The 22,053-nt window shown below is 35.6% G+C and overlaps 1 protein-coding gene, 1 long non-coding RNA gene and 1 pseudogene across 14 annotated transcripts; 1 reads left to right on the top strand and 2 right to left on the bottom strand.

Annotated features, from left to right (window-relative positions):
• Positions 1-13,134: 13,134 nt before the first annotated feature.
• LOC125877511 (protein RKD1-like) lies at positions 13,135-14,188 on the bottom strand (annotated as a pseudogene).
• Positions 14,189-14,341: 153 nt separating this feature from the next.
• LOC125877934 (probable beta-1,3-galactosyltransferase 5) lies at positions 14,342-21,219 on the top strand. 13 transcript variants are annotated; one of them, XR_007447649.1, is made up of 8 exons: positions 14,469-14,891; positions 15,617-15,676; positions 16,744-16,955; positions 17,041-17,104; positions 18,138-18,721; positions 19,362-19,442; positions 20,586-20,746; positions 20,963-21,219. XR_007447649.1 is itself a non-coding variant. In XM_049559225.1 (5 exons), the coding sequence occupies exons 2-5, from the start codon at positions 14,872-14,874 to the stop codon at positions 17,253-17,255; spliced, it is 504 nt and encodes a 167-aa protein (XP_049415182.1). In that variant the 5' UTR covers positions 14,342-14,462; positions 14,706-14,871; the 3' UTR covers positions 17,256-18,097. The 13 variants fall into 13 exon arrangements, 7 of the variants coding, with proteins under 7 accessions (XP_049415182.1, XP_049415179.1, XP_049415184.1 ...); XR_007447648.1 differs by having other exon boundaries at positions 20,586-20,767; XR_007447652.1 differs by having other exon boundaries at positions 18,138-18,221; positions 18,555-18,721; positions 20,586-21,215.
• On the bottom strand, positions 15,838-21,209 carry LOC125877935 (uncharacterized). The gene is made up of 2 exons (XR_007447654.1): positions 21,082-21,209; positions 15,838-16,502 (listed from the first exon to the last, which is right to left on the bottom strand). It is a non-coding gene; the product is annotated as an uncharacterized LOC125877935 (long non-coding RNA).
• Positions 21,220-22,053: the final 834 nt, after the last annotated feature.

Below are 22,053 nucleotides of genomic sequence, written 5' to 3'. Positions count from 1 at the left end.
GTATGGAGTGTCTGACTTAGTGAAAACAGAATGTAGGAATGCTATGTTGCTGGAAAATATGAACATCTCTAGGCTCATGACTCATGCTCAGCAGGTTGAGGGAGATAAGCTTAGGTAACAGGCTAAGGAGAATAAGAAGGCTAGAACATGCAATGATGATTATTCTTAACATAAATTGGGTGGTGGAAATCGCTTGCAGTTTTAGCAGCAGTCTTCAGCTCCACCACCTTCATCAGCTAGTGTTCCATCCTCCAAGTTTCGAAATGATTAGGAAGGTAGGGAAATAGGCTCTAAGTCTCAAGGTTGTGTTTCAGGCACCAGAACCTACCCAACTTTCCCTAAGTGTGGTGATAACCATCTGGGCTAGTGTCTTGCAGGAAATGAAGGATGCTTTGGGTGTGGTCAGTGTGGTCATAGGTTGAAAGATTGTCCTTCTAAACAAGGTCAAAGAGGTGGTAATAGTAGAGCTCAGTTCACAACTTCAGCAGCGCTAGCAGGTTGCCCGACTCAGCAGGGTAACCCATCTGGTATAAGTGGTGAACAACGCCAAAACAGGATCTATGCTCTTCAGGCTCACCAGGATCAGGAAGATTTTCCTGATGTGGTCACTGGTACGTTATGAGTCTTTAATCTCGATGTTTATGCTTTGTTAGATCCAGGGGCTACTCTTTTCTTTGTAACTCTTTATATAGCAATCAAGTTTGATGTTAGTCCAGAAACTCTCGCAGAACCCTTCTCAGTCTCTACTCCAGTCGGTGACCCAGTTATAGCTAGACGGGTATACAGAAACTGCCCTGTCACAGTCTCCTAGAAAGTCACCTTAACAGATCTTGTAGAGTTAGAAATGGTAGACTTTGATGTCATTCTAGGAATGGATTGGTTACATTCATGTTATGCCTCAGTTGATTGTAGAACTAGGATTGTTCATTTTCAGTTTCCAGACGAACCAGTCTTAGAATGGATGGGTAGTAGCTTAGCGCCTATGGGTCGATTCATTTCTTACCTTAAGGCTAGAAAGATGATCACTAAGGGTTGTCTCTATCATTTAGTTCGGGTTAAGGATTCAAGCTTCGAGACCCTAACTCTTGAGTTAGTTCCTGTAGTTGATAAGTTCCCAGAAGTGTTTTCAGAAGATTTTCCCGGAGTTCCTTCTGAAAGGGAAAGCAACTTTGGAATTGATCACCTTCCAAATACCCAGCCCATCTCTATTCCTCCTTACAAAATGGCTCCAACTAAGCTTAAGGAATTGAAAGAGCAGTTGAAAGACCTTCTAGATAAGGGGTTATCAGACCTAGTATTTCGCCATGGGGTGCACAGTGTTGTTCGTGAAAAAGAAAGATAGTTCCCTCAGAATATGTATTGACTATCGACTGTTGAACAAAGTCACATCTCATCCCCAGGATTGATGACTTGTTTGACCAACTTCAGGGTGCTAGTCATTTCTCAAAGATAAACCTCAGATCGGGTTATCATCAACTCAAAGTCAGAGATAGTGACATTCTGAAGATAGTCTTCAGAACTCGGTATGGTTATTATGAATTTGTAGTTATGTTGTTTGGACTAACCAATGCTCTTGCAACTTTCATAGACTTGATGAACAGAGTATTCAAGCAGTATTTGGACTTGTTCGTCATCGTCTTTATTGATGCTATCCTCATTTACTCTAGGAATAAGGAAGAACATATGAATCATTTGAGGATGGTGCTGCAAACTCTCAAAGATCGCCAGTTATTCGCTAAGTTTAGCAAATGTGAGTTTTGGTTGTAATTAGTTGCTTTCCTTGAGCATATTGTGTCTAGCGAAGGAATTCGAGTGGATTCTCAGAAAATAAAAGCAGTGAAAAAATTGCCCAGACCTACCTCTCCTACAGATATCAGAAGTTTCTTGGGTTTGGCTGGTTATTACAGAAGGTTTGTGGAAGGATTTTCATCCATAGCCTCTCCATTGACTATGTTAACTCAGAAAAAGGTTAAGTTTCAATGGTCAGATGATTGTGAGAGAAGCTTCGCAGAATTGAAAACTAGGTTGACTACATCTCCTGTTTTCACTCTACCAGAAGGTTCAGACGGTTATATGAGCTATTGTGATGCGTCCAGAGTCGGCCTAGGTTGTGTGTTTATACAGTGAGGTAAGGTTATAGCTTATGGTTCTAGACAACTTAAGGTGCATGAGAAGAACTATCCAACTCATGACCTCGATCTTGCAGCAATGGTGTTTGCACTTAAGATTTGGAGACATTATTTGTATGATGTTCATGTAGATGTGTTCACAGAGCATAAGAGCCTTCAGTATGTGTTCACCCAGAAAGAGTTGAATCTTCACCAGAGAAGATGACTTGAGTTCCTCAAGGATTACGATATGAGTGTGCATTACCATCCTAGTAAGGCCAATGTAGTGGCAGATGCTCTTAGTAGACTATCTATGGGTAGTGTAGCCCATGTTGAGGAAGAAAAAAATGAACTAGAAAAAGAGGTTCATAGGCTTGTTCGTTTGGGAGTTCGCCTTATGAGCATATCATATAGTGGTGTAACAGTTCAAAATGGGTAAGAATCTTTATTGGTAGTGGAGGTTAAGGAAAATCAAGACAATGATCCGATATTGCTTCAACTAAAGGATGCAGTCCATCAGCAGAGAGTTGAGGTTTTCTCCCAAGGGGGAGATGGTGTGCTTCGCTATCAGGGTCGATTATGCGTTCCTAAGGTGGGTGAGTTGAGACATCAGATTCTCACAGAAGCCCATAATTCCAGATATTCTATTCATCCAGGCGCCACTAAGATGTACTGTGATCTGCGGGAAGTCTTTTGGTGGAATGGTATGAAAAGGGATATAACAGATTTTGTGGCTAAGTGCCACAATTGTCAGCAAGTCAAGGTAGAGCATCAAAAACCAAGAGGTATGACTCAAGAGATCGACATTCCTACTTGGAAGTGGGAAGTGATTAACATGGACTTCATCACAGGTTTTCCTTGTACTCGCAGACATTGTGACTTTATTTGGGTGATAGTTGATAGAGTTACTAAGTCTGCGCATTTTTTGGCGGTCAAGACTACAGATTCGGCTGAGGACTATGCCAAACTTTACATTAATGAGGTATTCAGGTTGCATGGGGTTCCTTTGTCTATCATCTCAGATAGAGGTCCTCAGTTTATCTCTCATTACTGGAAGTCGTTTCAGAAAGGTCTTTGTACTCAGGTTAATCTTAGCACAATATTTCATCCGCAGAAAGATGGGCAGGCAGAGAGTACCATTCAGACCTTAAAGTACATGTTGAGAGCTTGTGTGATCGATTTCAAGGGTAGTTAGGATGATATCCTTCCTCTTATAGAGTTCGCCTACAATAATAGTTACTATTCCAGCATTCAGATGGCCCCCTTATGAGACATTATATGGGCGTAGATGTAGATCTCCAGTTGGTTGGTTTGAAGTAGGTGAAGCAGCCTTGATAGGGCCGGATTCGGTTCATGATGCTATGGAGAAAGTGCAACTCATCAGAGATAGACTTAAGACATCCCAAAGTCGCTAGAAGTCTTATGCAGATGTAAGGAGAAGGGAATTAGAGTTCCAAGTTGATGATTGGGTTTTCCTGCAAGTGTCACCTATGAAGGGGGTGATGAGATTTGTCAAGAAAGGGAAGCTCAGTCCTAGATATGTAGGCCCTTACAAGATCTTGAAAAGAGTTGGAAAAGTGGCTTATGAGTTAGAATTGCCAGCAGAACTAGCGGCAATGCATCCAGTTTCCGATCTTCAATTCAGCAACATCAGTGGTGATTCCTCATTCTTCGAGGACTAGTGACATGATCATCTTTCTTGCTTTTAGCTTTAGTTTCAGTTTTGCTAGATCTAGTTGGGGGCAGTCCCAACATTTCTTGCCAGTAGAGGTTTTATTTCAGACATAGTAGTTTCAGCCTTAGTATTAGAGTTTGACTTTTCCTTTGTATTCAAACTCTCAGTTTTATTTATTCAAACTTAGTATATGGGTATTCCCCATCATTTCAGATTATTTATATGATTTAGCTTCCGCACACTATTTATTGATTCAATTTGCTTTAGTATGCTTATGATATGCCAACAGGGTTAGCTTGGGGTCACTCGTGATCCTAGGTCCCGTGTCCGTGTCCTGGGGGTAGCTTCGAGGCGTGACACAAGGAAATGCCTAAATCATGTTCCACAACTTCATGCTAGTAATTTTTCTCACACACACATGAGAAAGTTCTAGATGCTCTTCTATGCAAGAAACCAATCAAACACTCACCTCACATGGCACCATGATACACATATTGAAATACACTCATTGCATGATCATATATAAACACATTGAGTGAATTCACACAATTAAGCCAGTTTCTTCATTCTTAAAGTTCAGTTAAAGAATTTATGTATGTCTCAAGAGTTACTTCTTTAATATAAATGATTACACATGAACTACCCATGTCGTCGGGCTAACTTCAAAGTGGGGTTTCAAAGTTTTAATTGTTGGGTTTCCAATCCTGCAAACCTATGACTAATTTTCCTTAAGACGGTTATTATCCATCCATCATTGGGACAAGTCACTACTACTATGCCTCTCCTAAACAAAATTAAATAAAATAAAAATCTATTCAGTTGAAAAAGACTATTTTCTAGAAAAGAATCGAAAACAAAAGCCAAGGGACCCATTCTAAAAAAAACTCCATAAAATAGTAAAACAAACTAGGAATTCATTCTCCCGCCCACACTTAAAACATGGCTCTGTCCCCAGTGCGATAATTCAATACATAAGCTAATAGTGAAATAAGGAACTCTCTGGGCCTCTAGGCCTCGTCTCCATCATCAACATCATCTTCATCCGCCAAATTTGTGGCTTCATCAACCGCCATAAGTGACATGCCCAAATCATCAACCTCATCATCATCATCATTGGGAGAGACTTACATAGTGGGCTCATCATCGTCTAACGACCCTTGAAAAGTTGGGCCCATTTTTCACATATGCATAAGACTATCCATCAATGGGTAGGGCGCATCCAACTCAGCCATCTCTGCATCGGTCCTAGGATGACTATCGATGTATCATTGTAACTCATCCATACTAAACATTGGACCCATCCAACTATCATCCCAAGCTTGGTGATCAACAGTAGAGAGCACGGGTCCATGTGAAGTATCTTGTGCCTTGTTCTTAGTCACATCCACCAACTTACGTACCAAATATGAAACTTTCAATGGGCACAAATCATGGTACTCCTCCACAACACCTTCCCGTCGGATAAATTAAGTCATCAAATTCCCATACAAATATCTCCACCGTTTGTTATTTCTAAACTTCTCCATAAGAAAATGAAATAGGAATAAAAATAATAATATAATATTGAAGAAAGAGAAAAAAATTCTTTTTTAGAGAGTAAAATAGAGAATTGGGTTGGAGTTGATAGTCTGAAAAAATAGATAACTCTATAATAGGAGAATAAAATAGAGTGTAGGGTTAGAGATGAACATTTGATATTTACTCTAATTTTAACACATGATATGAAATGAATTTAAAAATTATCACAATTTAATTGGAATGTAACAAAAAATGAGAGATCATCCATATATATAGTTATATATATTGAGAATTGGGTGGCAAGTAGATTTTTTTTTAAAAAAAAAGCAATAAATTAGATACAATTTAATACTTATAATAGTGTAATTATTTCCAATAGCGGTTTGAAATTAAAAATAATATAAAGAGCTTTCTTTAAGTCATTAACATTATTTATTTTATTCAATCAAATTGAATCTCTCTTCCTCTCCCGTATAAATTAAATAAGGTCTAAAGATTTATATTAATAAAGATAGGAAACTTAAGAGAATTGAGATATTATGATGTACCTTTTAGTGTTATTAAAAGTTTTTAATGAAAAATTGCAATTTTACATTCATGGGGAATTTATATATAGATATTTTTAGGAAGAAAAATATTTTAAAAGAGGGGAAAATAATTATATTTTTTAACTGTAGAGAGGTGTTACATCACTTTATCTATGTTTCTTTTCTTTTTTATTTTATTTTATATAGCTCTAGATTAAATAATAAAACTTAAAATATTAAAATATATCATCATTTTATAATTGGAAGAAGGTAAAAAAAAAAGAGAAAAAAGTTTTTTTTCTAATTAAGAGTAGAAATTAGAGAGGCGTGATTATGGATAATTACTCTTTGTAAATGGGCATGTGAAGAGTCTTTGTAGTGATGTTTTTCATTAACAAAATATTTGTTTGTAATAAATTAAGTACTTCACTTCTACAATAAAATAATTAATTTAAATAGCAAAAAAAAGGAGAAAAAAAAGATAAATATGAATGGAGGTCATAGAGAGGTGTCATATCATTTTGTATATGTTTCTCCTTTATATTATACATAGATAGATTGGTTTAGACATTTATAATACATAATCTAATTAATTTTTCTTTAATGTTTAATCATGTAATTAATATTTATTAGACTTATTTTAGCATGTTCTAGTACTTTTAAATTGTGATCTTTTTCATTATGACTTGTTAATTTGTAATATTTGTTTTATGCCATTTCATTTTTGTTTTTTGTTGAATATTTTGATGTCATCACTTATCCCATATATTTTTTTTATTTTCTTAAGAAATATCTTAGACAATTGTATTTTTGTAGAACTAAATAAATATTTGGAACACAAGTTAATTATATGTATGTATGAACTCTTTACCCAAAAAATCTGAAAAAACCGAAGTTAAAAAACTTGAGTTTTATTAATTTGGTATGGTTTATAAATTTAAAAGTCCAACACAAATAATTTGTTTTAATATTTGAAAAATTCAAATCAACTCGACTATATATACACAACAGTGATAGTAATTCAAATTCTGGAAGTCGAAGGTATTTTTTTTTTTTGTTTCTTTTAAGCAGTGATTCCGTCTGTCATATCCAATTAATTATTAGTCAAATAGTATATATGAAATGTGATATTTATGAAACACTCCACAATTCATAAAGAAAAAAGTTTGTAATTATTAGTCATAAGGTGTGACATATAGTGTGAAATTTGATTGATTTGAGTCACTTCATATATACATAAAGTTACTCATTTTATTTCAATATATTTGTTTTTTTTATATTTAAAAAGAAAAAAAAACTCTTGATAACTTTTTAATTTTAATTTTGCTACGATATATTTAAAATGATAAAATTAAAAATTATTTTTTACATTTTACAGATCTCTAGTTATTTAAAGACCACAAGATTCTTTCTTAAACTGTATGAAACTAAATTAACATAAATAAATTGAAATAGACAAACCCTAATAAATAATATTTATTTCCCAATTAAGATGACATTTGGTAGGTGGAAAAAATATGTTTTAGAAGTAATATTTAAATGCTAATATGAAATACACTAATGTAGGTAGAGTTGTTTGTGATTGTGGTGGTTATGCAGAAATTGACAATTATTTTTATACCTTAACTACATTAACTTATGAATCCATGAAAAATTATATACTACACCCTTGTATGTAACAAATATATCAATGTCGATTATGAAATCATGAAGAGTCCCGATAATTTTTTGCAACTTGAATTTCACATAAAGTTCAAAAAAGAGTACATTGCATCTCACATGGATGTGATTTCGACAATTTATACATGCACAAATTAAAATTGTGTAACGACCGATTTCCATCGTTATGAAAAGGCTAATGGAGAAAGAATTTGGGCAGGAAAACTTTTGAGTAGTGACTTGGAAATTCCTAGCCTAGTCCAGATTTGGACAAAATCTGAGTCATATGAGGTCTAGGGAAATCTGGCAATGAATGAGAGAATTAATTATGATTTTGATCGCATGAGTGGATAGCCAAGATCTTAGGGAGCCCGTACGACTTTACGAAATTAAATTTGAGCGAGTAGAACTCCCGAAACTGATCTGAGCATGAACGGGTAGTTTTTGAATGTCAAGGGTTGAAGGTGTGTTGTGAAATGGGAGTTTGGAACTCAAATTCCTACTCTCTGTCCCCGTGCAAGCCGCCAGGTCCATCAAGAGGACAGGGCTCAGTTTTATGTCTTTCCGGGCAAGACCGAGGCGGAGACATTTGATGCAGTGATCACATGTACTATTCTTGTATATGATCGGATGGATAATGTGTTGTTTGATCCGTGTTCTACCTTTTCATACATGTCAGTTCAGTTTGTCTTGGGATTTGATGTGGTTTGTGATATACTTGATGCCCCCATCCATGTTTCTACCTAGTTGGAGAGTTTGTCATAGTCACCCATGTATATCGTGCTTGTCCTGTTATGTTTATGGGTTTCCAAACTTGGGCTGATTTAGTTTTTTGGATATGACTGCCTTTGATATAATCTTAGGCATGACTTGGTTGTCCCCCTATTATGTTGTGCTTAATTGTAATACTAAGTATATGACTCTAGAGATCCCGGAAAGGGAAAAGTTAGAGTGGGAAGGGGTGTACAAGCCTAAACCAGCTAAGATCATATCCTCTATTCAGGCAAGGAAGCTGGTGGGGTAGGGATGTTTGGCGTATTCAACTCATATTAGGGACATTGAGGTTGAGTCTATTTCTGTAGTGTCAAAATTTAGAGAAGTTTTCCCTACTGATTTCACTGGTATGCTACCGGATAGAGATATAGATTTCTGCATTAACTTGGAACCTAGTACTCACCCCATCTCCATTCCTCCTTATCGCATGGCTCCGGCGGAGTTGAGAGAGCTTAAAGCTCAAATCCAGGAGCTTCTTGATAAAGGTTTCATCCGTCCTAGTGCTTCCCCATGGGGTGCTCCAGTCTTGTTTGTCAAGAAAAAGGATGATAGTATGAGGATGTGCATAGACTATCGAAAGTTAAATAGGGTCACCATTCGAAACAAGTATCCACTACCTCGGATAAATGATATTTTTGACCAGTTGCAGGGCGCATCAGTTTTCTCTAAGATTGATCTAGGGTATGATTACCATAAGTTAAAGATTAGGCTTGAGGATGTACCAAAAACGACATTCAGGACCCGCTATGGGTACTATGAGTTCCTTGTGATGTCGTTTGGGCTGACAAATGCGCCTGCAACTTTCATGAGTTTGATGAATGGTGTGTACAAACCATTTCTGGATTCATTTGTTATTGTTTTTATTGATGACATATTGGTTTATTCGAAGAGTAAGATATAGCATTCCGACCATCTTTGTATTGTTCTGGTCGTTCTTGGGAGACAAAAGTTATATGCTAAATTTTCTACATGTGAGTTTTGGTTGACTTTAGTTACCTTTTTGGGGCATGTGATTTCAAGGAAAGGGGTAATGGTAGATCCCCAAGAGATTGAACTAGTCAAGAATTGGGTTCGACCTAGCTCTATAACTGAAATTAGGAGTTTTGTGGGGATCGTCAGCTATTATCGTAGGTTTGTGAAAAAAATTGCTTCTATCACCGCACATTTGACAAGGTTGACAAAAAAGGAGGTACCATTCGAGTAGACTGACAAATGTGAGGAGAGCTTTCAAACGCTCAAGACTCTTCTGACCACAATCCCTATTTTGGCACTACCGGTGGAAAGTAAAGATTTCATTGTTTATTGTGATGCTTCATATTCGAGCTTGGGTGCTGTGTTGATGCAGGATAAGAATGTTATAGCTTATGCATTGCGTCAGTTGAAGGTACATGAGAGAAATTACCCGACACATGATTTGGAGTTGGCAGCGGTAGTGTTTGCTTTTAAGATCTAGCGGCATTACCTTTATGGTGTCAAGTGTGAGGTATTTATAGACCACTGTAGCCTACAACATGCATTCACTCAGAAGGACCTGAATCTGAGACAGCGAAGGTGGATGGAATTACTCAAGGATTATGATGTTTCCATCCAGTTTCATCCGGGTAAGGCTAACATGGTGGCAGACGCATTAAGCCGGAAGGCGGTGAGCATGGGTTGTCTAGCTTTCTTGAGTGTATCCAAGCGACCTTTGGCCAAGGAAATTCAAACTCAGGCCCACATTCATTGAGGAGATCAAGGCCAAATAGTTTGAAGATGAGAGTTTGAATGAGCTCAGAAAGAAGACAATGTCTGACAAGGCACAAGATGCGACTCTTGACGCGGGGTGTGTGCTCAGTTTTAAAGGAAGAATTTGTGTTCCCCAAGTGGATTACTTGACTCAGAAAATGTTGACAGAATCACATGGTTTGCGGTATTCCATTCATCTGGGAGTGACCAAGATGTACCGAAATTTGAAATGGCTTTATTGGTGGCCTGGCATGCAGAAAGATATAGCGGAGTTTGTGGCTAAGTGCCAAAACTGTCAACAAGTAAAGTATGAGCACCAAAGGCCGGAAATTTTGCTTCAGTGAATGCCAATTTCGGAATAGAAGTGGGAAATGATAGCTATGGATTTCGTGGTTGGTATCCCCAAGACCTTGGGAAGGTTTGATTCCATTTGGGTAGTGGTTGATAGACTGACTAAGTCAGCCAATTTCATCCCAGTCAAAGTAGATTATAATGCGCAGCAGTTGGCTAAGGTTTATGTGAAGGAGATAGTGAGGCTGCATGGAATGCCTTTTTTTAGCGTCTCGGACCGTGATACGCAGTTCACTTCCAAGTTTTAGGGAAAATTGTACGAGGAGTTGGGCACTCAACTCACTTTTAGCATATCCTTCCATCCACAGACAATCGGACAGTCAGAGAGAACTATTCAAGTATTAGAGGACATATTGAGGGCATGTGTGATTGACTTTGGAGGACATTGGGACAAGTTCCTACATTTGTGTGAGTTCTCCTATAACAATAGTTACCACTCCAGCATAGACATGGCCCCGTTTGAGGGACTTTATGAGAGGGGATGTAGATCATCCATAAGATGGTTTGAGGCTGGAGATGTGAAATCTTTAGGGGTTGATTTGGTGAAGGATGCTCAAGATAAGGTAAGAAGCATCCAAGCTAAGCTTCTAGAAGCCCAGAGTCGGCAGAAGAAGTAAACAGACCGTAAGGTAAGAGACATGCCATTTCAGGCGGGTGAACAAGTTCTTCTTAAGGTGTCACCCATAAAAGGGGTGATAAATTCGGTAAGAAGGGCAAGCTTAGTCCTCGATACATTGGAACATTTGAAATTCTCAATTGTGTAGGGCCAGTGGCTTATAGGTTGGCCTTACCTCCTAGCGTATCTAGAGTTCATCCAGTGTTTCATGTGTCCATGTTGAAGAAGTATCATGGGTACGGGGATTACATAATAAAATGGGACTCAGTTTTGTTAGACAAATACTTTCGGTATGAGGATGAACCGGTTGCAATTTTTTATCGCGATATCCGAAAGTTGAGGACCAAGGAGATAACGTCCGTGAAAGTTCAATGGAAGCATCGTTCGGTTGAGGAAGCTACTTGGGAAACTGAGAAGGACATACGAGACAAGTATCCCCAGTTGTTCAATAATTCAGGTACTACGTTATCCTTACTTTAGCCAGTTTTTCCTAGTTTGATCACTCGCAGACGACTGATGGGTAAATTGATATCTCTTATAAAGATCGGTTTCCGTCGTTATAGAAAGGCCAATGGGGAAAGAACTTGGGCCGAAAAACTTTTGAGTAGTGACTTGGGAATTCCTAGCCTAGTCCAGATTTGGATGAAATCTAAGTCATGTGAGGTTTAGGGAAATCTGTCAATGAATGTTAATTATGATTTTGATCACATGAGTGGATAGCCAAGACGTTAGGGAGCCCGTACGGCTTTACGGAATCGAATTCAGGCGAGTAGAACTCCCGAAACTGATCTTAGCGTGAACGGGTAGTTTTTGAACGTCAAGGGTTGAAGGTGTGTTTTGAAATGGGAGTTTGGAACTCAAATTCCGACTCTCTATACCCATGCATGCCATAAGGGCGGGACCGCTATTATGGGATGGGGTCCGACGTAGCAGCCCAGTCGCGATTTAAGTAGAGAAAAACCCAAAGGGAACGTGAGCTGGGTTTAGACCACGAACAAGCGGAAATAATCCAGAAAGGGAAGATTCAAGTGCCTTAGGGGGGTTCAAGCTTGGTTTCGAGGTATATGATGGTTTGATTTCATGTTTGTGTGATATAAGTCGGTAATTTATTCATTGGAATGCATGCATGTATATGAACGAAACATTATTGATCAAACCTAATGTAAATGAGCATGAATGAACAATTGTATGTGATGAATCAACACTTGATTGTATGATTATGAGTATGTACATTATGAGTGGATTGTGATTGTGGTTGTGCTGATTGGATCGGGTGTCATGTTTCGACACATACATTAGATCGAGTGTCACGTTCTGACGCATATATTGGATCGAATGTCACGTTCTGACACATATATTGGATCGGATGTCACGTTTCGACACATGCATTGGGTCGGGTGTCACATTCCGACATATACATTAGATCGGGTGTCACGTTCCAACACACTAACAGTTTGGGTGTGGGTTCCATGAGAGGACCATTGACTTGTCGTATCTACTTGTTATTAAGAATGTGGAATTATACGTTGCTCCTGAAAGGATAACTGATTTATATATTCTGTACATGTCGTGTTTACTATGTTGTGACTACTTGTATATGTTTCACTTACTGGAATAGCCGCGTGATCCTACCAATACAGTGTGGTTGTGTACTCATACTACACTTGTTCGTTCTTTGTTGAGTACAGATTATCTTCAGGCGGCTATGGATAGACCTCAACTAGGAGATCAATAAACTGTATTCAAGGGTGAGTTGGTTCTTTCAGGCTATCATGGGTCCTCTTAGTTTAGTCCATTCCCTTCGGACTCAGACTGTTTTAGATATTTCTTATGTTTGGTTGGGGTTGTAACCCTTTCTCTTAGACTTGTTGGTTAGTAGTTTTGGTACAATGACTTTCAGTTCTAAGGGTTAGCTTCCACATTAGTTGATAGATGTTTGTTGGACTACCGGAGTTTATGAGAACTCTGAATTTCTTTAGTCATTTAAACTTGCTTCCGTATTTTATAATGTCTTAATTTTCGTTAACTTGGTTAGTTGGGTTATAGTAATGGTTCTCCACGGGAGGGTTAGTGTGGGTGCCATTCACGACGGTCTGGGTCGTGACAAATTGATCTTAAAGTTTAGTGTTGTGCCTAACACCCTCCAAAGCAAAAACAATATACAAAAAAATGAAGATAAGTTCAATGATACAAGATTGGAGTATCGTAAGAGAAATAGTTAGCAAGAAGAGACATAATCTCTTCATCATCTTCTTCAACATTATGAGGAGGAGGAGGAGTACTAGTAGTGCAATAAGTATCAAAAGAATGGTGTAATTGATGAGGCATAGACGACATTAGTCTTCTCCTCTTGTAATTTGTCTTGAAACATATTTGCCTCATCTCTTTGTTTTCTCCTCAATTTCCATGTCTGGTATTTCTTTTATCCTCTTCTCTTTCTCTAATACATTAATCACTTCCTTCAATTTTTTTTCCATTTCATTTCCGACTCCCTTCTCCAATTCCTTCAAATATATATAAAAAATTATTAATTAGAATCATAACTTGTATATATACACCATCATATATTAATCAACATAATTTATATTAATATATACTATAAGAAACAAAGAATTAATTAATTGAAACAAGCTTATTAAGTTGTGGATATATATATATACCTTAAAATTATCGATTAGTGTTTGAAGACTCATCAATATCATATGAGGCCACCTCCTAATTCCCAAATCCCTACATCTTTTCTTCAAAAGTATCAACCCAATATAAAGCTCCTTTGTTGCTTGAGTAATTGGTATATAAAAATACTTTGAAATTGCATCTCGTGACAACATACTTGCACTATTATTATTAATCTCCTCTCTAATTTTCATACAATTATCCTTGTCCTTTCCGTTACAATAATTTCTTGATGATCAATACCCATTATCATCTCTTCTTCATCAATCTTGTTATGACATAATAATAATTGTTCTATCCCTGCATTTTCAATTAATTCAAATTCACCGCTCATTTCATTCCTAATTTCCTCACACCATAACTCTTTTGCACTATAACAAATATATACTAGTTATGAATCATTCTTTTATATAAAAATATACTATAACACAAAATATGTATATGATCTAGCCTCACCTGAGATAAGACTATGAAAAGCTGAATCAACAAAGATATTGCATTCCATTTCTATCAAAGAATCAATAGCATTGTGTCCTGAAGATTCACTATTTTTAAACATAACATATTAATATTACCCTTATATAGAAGTGAGAGTTGAGAGGGACGAACAAGGGCAAAAAGATAATTCTAATGTTAATTTTGGGTAAATCTGTAAATAACCTTTTCATGTGTTATGTATATCCACTTTCTTTGTCTTCATTCTTTACACGGTAGAATCTAGAATATGCTCCAAATCTATTTTCACTTTGCTCTTTCCCGGATTCTGATTATAGATTTGAACCTCTGTTTCGCCCTCAAATTTCTTTTCACCACTATTGTGTTCTTTAGCTGTGGTAAGAGTTTCTTTCCCCTTTCCCCTAATTTTTCTCAACTGATTCCGCCAGAAAGGTAATTTTTTTGGGCAAACCATTTGATGAGTAAATCGTCGTAATATAGAAGTAGAAATCTTGGTGTAGCATGTTGAAATTTGGACATAAATTGTGATTAGTTGATGGTGAGGATATCAACTCTCTATAGTTTTCAACTTTATGTTTACGTTCTTCATTTATTTACTTGACTGGTTGGTACAAAAACAGGTTCTGAAGCTAAAATCTTTCTCCAAGTTTGAGGTTGAGAACACCTCAGAAGCTCTTTCAGTAGTTATGTTGTTGATAAATTGCAAGACCAACAAAGGACTGCGCAAGTTCTTGAAAGCACACTGTGATGAGGAAACTTTGGTAGTTGTTGATTCAAAGCTTGGAAATGCAATTAAACAGAAATTGGTCAGCTCCTTTCTTATGTCAATTCATGCATGTTCGCAAATAGAAATAAATAGGTAGTAGATGGCTTTGGATCCTTGATGCACTATGCACATAGTGCATCTAAAACTTTTGTTTTTCAATAGTCTTGGTTTTGGTGCTTCTACCTATTCTGGGGTTAGAAGGCGAATAAGAGGAAATAGTTGAACTTGGGGACAAACATTCGAGTCCAACTACCCACATAGAATTTAGCAGACCTTTTTACACATTGACTAACTTATTCCCTTTCTATTTAGCTCTTATGCTGCACTTCCCTTTCGAATTTTCATTTTATTTTCCTAATTCAGTTCTCCAATTTTCAGCTATTACTTTCTTGATTTCATTGTGCTTTAGAATTCATTGCTTTCTCTTCTCCTCTTTCACTTTATTTTCTCCTAACTACATTGTATTTTAATTTGCTTTCCTGTGCAACTGGACCTTCGTTTGACAATGAATCATGTATAAATTGAAGCTCAAATCCTCAAATTATGAAAGATCGGATATTTCAAAACGTTGTTATTCTCTCCATTAAAATTGAACTAAACTTTTGGTACATATGGTTTGTAATCTCTCCACTAAAATTGGACTATGACTTTTGATACATATAATTTGTATAAATAACTTTTAGTGGTTCCGCACTATACCCATCCAACATGTTTGATCATATACGTGTAAATCCCTAACAAAAATTTGTTGTCTTTCTTTTTCAGCAGGCTTTTCAAAATATTTTGCTCCATCAGTCAACAACTCAAAATGTATGTTGTCATCAGGTAATCTCTGTTCTATCGTTTATATTTGTGTTAAAAATATATATTTCAAATGTATGCCATAGGGCTGACCTGTCTTCCTGTTAGAGTCATTTTTTGTTTTCCACTTTTTATTAACGAGGGTTAAGCTTATCTATCACGTTGTGAAATTTCAGATTAATTGGCTTGATCTGATTTTTGGTATATTTCCTCCTAAAAGACGATCCATTCAATTTTTCACATCTAAATCTCTTAGGGCCCTTTAGAGGAGCTCAATTAACACATAAAATCAGTTAGCAGTCATTATTAATATACAAACTACAATTCGACAACTCTTTTTTCACAGAAAATCTGTTACAGGGACACAAAATTTAAAGGGTGCGAAAAATAATTTGGAATGTACTTAAAGGGCTTAGAAATGTTTGCTTTCTGTTCTTTGACCTACTTTACTGCACTTGAAGAGAAAATTCAGTAAAAATGTGGCTTAGATACTGAAAGTCAGAGGAATTCAAAACTAAAGTAAGATGAATTCCTCATTAATGTGTTTTGATGGATTTTATGGTCAACCTGGTGGCTATGTTTCCAACTACATGGTATGAAGCTACAAATAAAGAGTTAAATTTTAAGCTTCTAATTATCTCTACATTTTTCTAAACATTCTAACTCATCTAATTTTTTGCTTTCTTATTTTATATTTTGTGTTATATGTACTTATGACCCTTACATATGCCGTGTTTATTAAGGTATGTTTACTATGATCCATTTAAATTAATATTTTACCTCTTTGCCGTTCTCTTCTTTTGTTGCAGTGGTGTAAAGAATATAGTCAAAAGCGAAAGAATTTAATTACCTAAACTTTGTTTTTGTGCTTGTACTGTTGAAAATATATTTATACTTTATTTTTTGTACTTAACATGACAACAGTTACACCATAAGAAATATGTTTGTAATTTTTTTTGTTTGTGAGCTTCACCTTATTTTTACAAACTTATGCTAAAAAGAGAAGTACAGAGGAAGTGTTGTTCAAAACTTATGATGTTTTACTTAGTTTTGTTCTTGATGGTCCTTCTCTTTATTAGAGCATTGAACAGATCGTTGGATCATTCAATTTCTAAGATTCAAAGTGAGTTGCCTTCAACTAAGGATCCTCTAATTCCACGGATAACTGCAGAGGTTCCTTCATTGAGCACAGATTCTGGAGGACGTAGGCAGAGAAAGAAGACATTTATAGTTATTGGGATAAACACGACCTTCAGTAGTAGAAAAAGGCGTGATTCTATTAGACAGACTTGGATGCCTCAAGGTGTTAATTATAAGATTATTGATGTATATACTTCTTCCGTTTTCATTTTCTTCCTCCTTTGACAACATTCTGTGTGTTTGCATAGGTGCAAAGCTACATAGATTAGAGCAAGAAAAGGGGATCGTTGTGCGTTTCATGATAGGCTACAAGTATGATTTGCATTGTTCTATATCTTCTTCATGCCAAACATATAGATGCTCATTCATCAATGAGTTTCTGCTGGAGTCTCTATTGTTTCTTGCCAAAAGAGTGATAATATGCTTCCTGTTCTTTGTTTTAAATATCCTCTGCTTCACTTAGAAGTTTAATGTATGATTAGTTTTTCAAGAGATATACGAAGGAAATTATCATTTAGAAGCTTTGTTAAGAGTTAGTAATTCACTACTAAAGATGGACTGGAAAGATTTAAGACAAGGTATAGAGAACTGCAAGTGAGTGATTACAGAATCATTCATCTGTAATCTAGCAGTGTGGCACCTTTTTCCTTTTCTATCTGGTAATGTGCAGCATGCAACTCTTGAACGAAGCTGTAAGAAGTTCATTTTGCTGCTTAAAGGAACTTGCAAGTACTTTGAATCTTCTATAAAACAATATTTGCCTTCATAAACTAATGTGTGTTGTTATCCACTCTTTCTGGATTTCTAAGAACTAAATACCAAAGGTACATAGAGTTGGTATTCTAACTAAATCGGAAGGAGCAGCAGCTCGACGTGACTTTTGGGACTAGGAACACTATTTGTCGCATAAGTTATGATGATCCATGTTAATTTTCCTATTGTAGCTTCAAAATGATCAAAGGAAAGGATATTACCTTTTGTTAAGGTTGTAGATTTGAATCAATGACATTCAATGCTTCAATTTACTTCTGTCTTTAGAATGTCAAGACGAGTGAATATCTTGCCATGAGCAGTACCTCTCAATTGCTTAGTTGTTACTTGTGAACACCATTCCAACAATCAATTTAGTTAGACGTGAATTACTCTGTTATTGCATTTGTGCTGATATTGCAAATGTAAAAGGCAAAGTAATAACATCCCTTATGAGTTTCATGTTTGATGGTTTCTATACTTTTCAATCTTGGGTAGATATATCACGGGCCTAGGAGTATGGTTTTAACTTGATGCCCAACATGATAAGAACAAGTGCAGGATAAGTTTTTTCTTTTGTCTTCTTTTTTTGTAGATAAGCCATGAGAGATTCAGACACAGTATGTCGCACATTTTCTCACCTGTTCTAGAGGCTGTTTACAACTTCGTAATTTTTGAGGTATCTCTAAATTGAGTGATAATTACATTTATGTTTGAGGAATAAGCTCAGTCACCAAAAATTTCCAGCTCTTCTTTCGGTGCACTTTATTGTATTCAGATCTTGCTATTGAATTTAATCCTGAAGAAGTTTGTACTAAGTTCAAAAATAGAAGTTCAAGTTATAACATCACTTTAGGTTCAGAACAAAAAGACGAGTACAACCATCTAAACTAATGAAAGTTATTGGATTATCCAACAAACTGGATTGCATTAGTCATTTTTATGTACTCTTGATAAAATAATAATCATTTTTTATGTACTAAGATGTTTTTGCACTTTCTTTTTCAAGAAGGGAATAATCATTACATTTGTTTGAGAGCTTATTACAAGACCAGTTGAAGGATAAGTTGAAATATTATGTATTAGTAGGTTTTAAGTTGCTCACCCTCCTCTCAATGAAAAAGAGAAAGTGAGACTTGAGAAGGACATGCTGATTTTAGAATCAGACATCTATTTGAAGTAAGTAAATGCTACCATATCTCCATTGATAATATGTATTGTTGCTATGAGATCTTTATCTTTTGGCATGTGAATCAAGTAAACTTATATGAGTATAAGAATGGTAAAAATAAAACATTAGAAAGGAAGGATTGTTTTTAATGAAAAAGAGAAGTGAAATGCACATGAATAGTAGCCATTGGATTGCTAATTTCTGTTTATGACTGCTAAGTTGCTCAATCTTGAATTTTTTATATTTGTTCTTTTGTTTTATTAGAGATTGTAACTTTGACATTGAAGTCATGTTTATGACTGCTATCCTACTTAATCTTGGGCTTCTTTTTTCTTTAAGTAATACCCATTTCAGGTAACTTTTAAAGAACAAAACAAAGTTATTGCAGTGTAAGGAGAAAAAAATTGTGGCTTTCTATATATTACCTAATAAGACTCATTTGTCCTGGAAAGTTGGCTACGTTGCATGTGTGGTCGATCTCTTTCACGGCATGGCGGTACAATCAGACAGTCAGTCAACCTAAGCAACAAGAGAACCTCTTTACTGCAACTAGATAGATGCTCAGCATAAACTTTGGTTTTAAAGTCTTAATTTCTTAGTGAATTTTGGTGGAAACAAAGTTGAAATGTTCTTTTTGTCAATTTTAAGGATGTCAATCCTATGAAGGAGACACATAACGATGAAATTTTGTCGGTGGAGCTTCCTGCACCTCCTCCTTGGAAAAAATTGGTACTCACAAATTTTCTTTCTCAATTTTACTTGTAGCCATTATGTTTTTTCTTTACACTACTAGCTTTGTTATTTTACTTGAACATAGTCAATTTGCTGAAGAAATTTCTATAGTTTTTCCTTCCTTTGATTAGTGGTTTCACTAAATATGAGTTTGTTAACGAAAGCGTAAATATTTTCTATTTGTTAGATGACGATGGTATATATCCCGCACTTTTCTAATGAGGTTTATCAATGCTAAATCTCAAAACTAAAAGATAGATTTGTCCCTTTTTTGTTCCTACTATATTAACCAACTGGTCAGGCAGTTAAAAATAAAATTCTTAGAAGGAAAAAAACATTGACATTTTCTCCTTGCATATGTATATATTATTGATTGGTGTTGGTTTGTTTTGTTGGAGTTAACATAAAATCTTTGTATGTTGTTGTGTTTGGACTAGCAAAGGCTACCACCTTGGTGTCATTAGCGTGTGAAATTCAGTTTCGTACTCCCTTTTAAGATATTTTTGATGAATTAATTTAACAAAAGAATTTGCTCCCGTCAATACTCTTATGCAGCAAATACACTCTTCTTCATCTGTCTAAGAAATTCTAATGATTTGATCAATTTCATTGTTCATCCTTCTTAAATTTTCTACTTCAAATTTCAAGCTTTGCAAGTACTAAAAATGGGTGAACAGAACACACAAAAAAATGACTTAGGTTTTTGACATTTTATTAGGAGAAATCTCAATGACATTCATACAAATAGAGAATCTGCGTTGATCCTTATTTCTGGTGTGTGTTTGTTCTATTCCGGTGTGTTGCCTGGGCCTATCTTATTGGCCATTAAACACGTGTATATGCTGCTAATACACGTCAAGAACATCTTGCATCTCTGCTATTCACACTTCAAACTTTTTGACATCTCTTTCAAACGTTGTGATTTGCATCACTGAAAGAGGGAGAAAGAGTGTCGCTTCAGGCTTGAAATGTCGTTTCTCCTTGCTGGTAAAGACAATCTTTCTCCCTCGCTCTTTCAATAATGCGTCTGTCTGTTTTAATTTGTATATTGCAACACCTTCTTGGTGCTTTCGGTTATGAATATATATATTCTTTGAAATACTAAAATATATTTCTGGCTAATGTAATTACTTTTTACAGATATCTGATGCCATCAACGTGTTTGGCATTTTAACTGAAGACTATCTACATGTTGTATGGATCTACAACGGGGGTTTAAGAGGATAGAGTGTACGCAGACCTTACCTCTACCTCGAGTAGATAGGAGACACAAGCTGAGAAATGTTGTTTCCAACTACATGGTATGAAGCTACAAATAACGAGTTAAGTTTTAAGCTTCTAATTATCTCTACATTTTTCTAAACATTCTAACTTATCTAATTTTTTGCTTTCTTATTTTATATTTTGTGTTATATGTACTTATGACCCTTACATATGCCGTGTTTATTAAGGTATGTTTACTATGCTTCATTTAAATTAATATTTTACCTCTTTGCCGTTCTCTTCTTTTGTTGCAGTGGTGTAAAGAATGTAGTCAACAACGAAAGAAGCAAAACTATATTGAAAGGAATATATCTTTTGGTAGCGCACATCAACTACATCTCTCCACCATGGAAGTGCACATGAATTTAATTACCTAAACTTGATTTTTGTGATTGTACTGTTCAAAATATATTTATATGTATAATAGTAGAGTTATTCATTTATTAATCTCTCAATATATATGCTCCAATTTCTTGGATATGGAAGAAAAATTACATTAGAATGTACAGTTCTTTAGAATATGTATTCCAAAAAAAAGGAAATTTGTTTGGGCAAAAACCTTGGTAGTTTTCAAACAAATCCAATGTTGGGCCAAGCCTTGCACGATAGTTCAATCCTTTGAGCTGCATGTTGAATTTTTAGTCCACTGTCTTGGTGGATCAATAGTTAATCCTTGGAATTCATCTGATCCATAAATTTAATTTGGGTAATAAGATTAGTATCATAGTTTGGTAATCTTTAATTTTGCAAGTATATAGACAATGTTAACATAAAAATGGACCCATTTGCATATGGTTTTATTTGTCAGTTTTGAATTGGTGGTAGGTGAGTGGATATCAATATTTTGATATATACAAGAAGCAATAAGCAGAGAACTTAATTTTTTTTTCTCTAAGCACCACAATGTTGTTTCTTGCTTGAACTCTTGATATTATCCCACATAGTTGGGACATATATTTAAACAAGAAGCAAGCTGAAGCTCTGGATTGATTGTTGGAGATGAACACTTAGCACATAATATAAAGAAATAATTACTATATTATACAGTGTTGTACAATTATTTTTTTATTATAGTCATGTTGGGCCCGTGCAACACACGGGCATCCCCATCTAGTCTATATATATACGCGACTACATATCATAATAACAACAACATATATACTCTGTGAAATTGTAAAAATAATTTCCTCAGATAGATTAAAAAAAAGGAATGAATTACCTGAAATCATGTTGTTTGGAAAGGGAAAATAAGTCTTGATTTGTCATGATCACTTCCTATATTTGGTACTCTCTCCGTCCACAATTAATTGTCATGGTTTCCTTTTTTAGAGTCAAACTATAAGAA

The sequence above is a fragment of the Solanum stenotomum genome, chromosome 9 (genome assembly GCF_019186545.1).
Source record: "Solanum stenotomum isolate F172 chromosome 9, ASM1918654v1, whole genome shotgun sequence".
NCBI lineage: Eukaryota > Viridiplantae > Streptophyta > Magnoliopsida > Solanales > Solanaceae > Solanum > Solanum stenotomum.
Note: the sequence above shows the minus strand (reverse complement) of the source record. Positions and strands in the feature narration are given on the sequence as shown.

What these genes read in the sequence shown, in the direction of transcription:
- LOC125877934 (XM_049559222.1), top strand. Translation starts at nt 14,872, where the DNA reads ATGCAATTAAACAGAAATTG. An exon ending in ATGCAATTAAACAGAAATTG is followed by an intron (nt 14,892 to 15,616) that starts GTCAGCTCCTTT and finishes TTTCTTTTTCAG; the next exon opens with CAGGCTTTTCAAAATATTTT. An exon ending in AAAATGTATGTTGTCATCAG is followed by an intron (nt 15,677 to 16,743) that starts GTAATCTCTGTT and finishes AGCATTGAACAG; the next exon opens with ATCGTTGGATCATTCAATTT.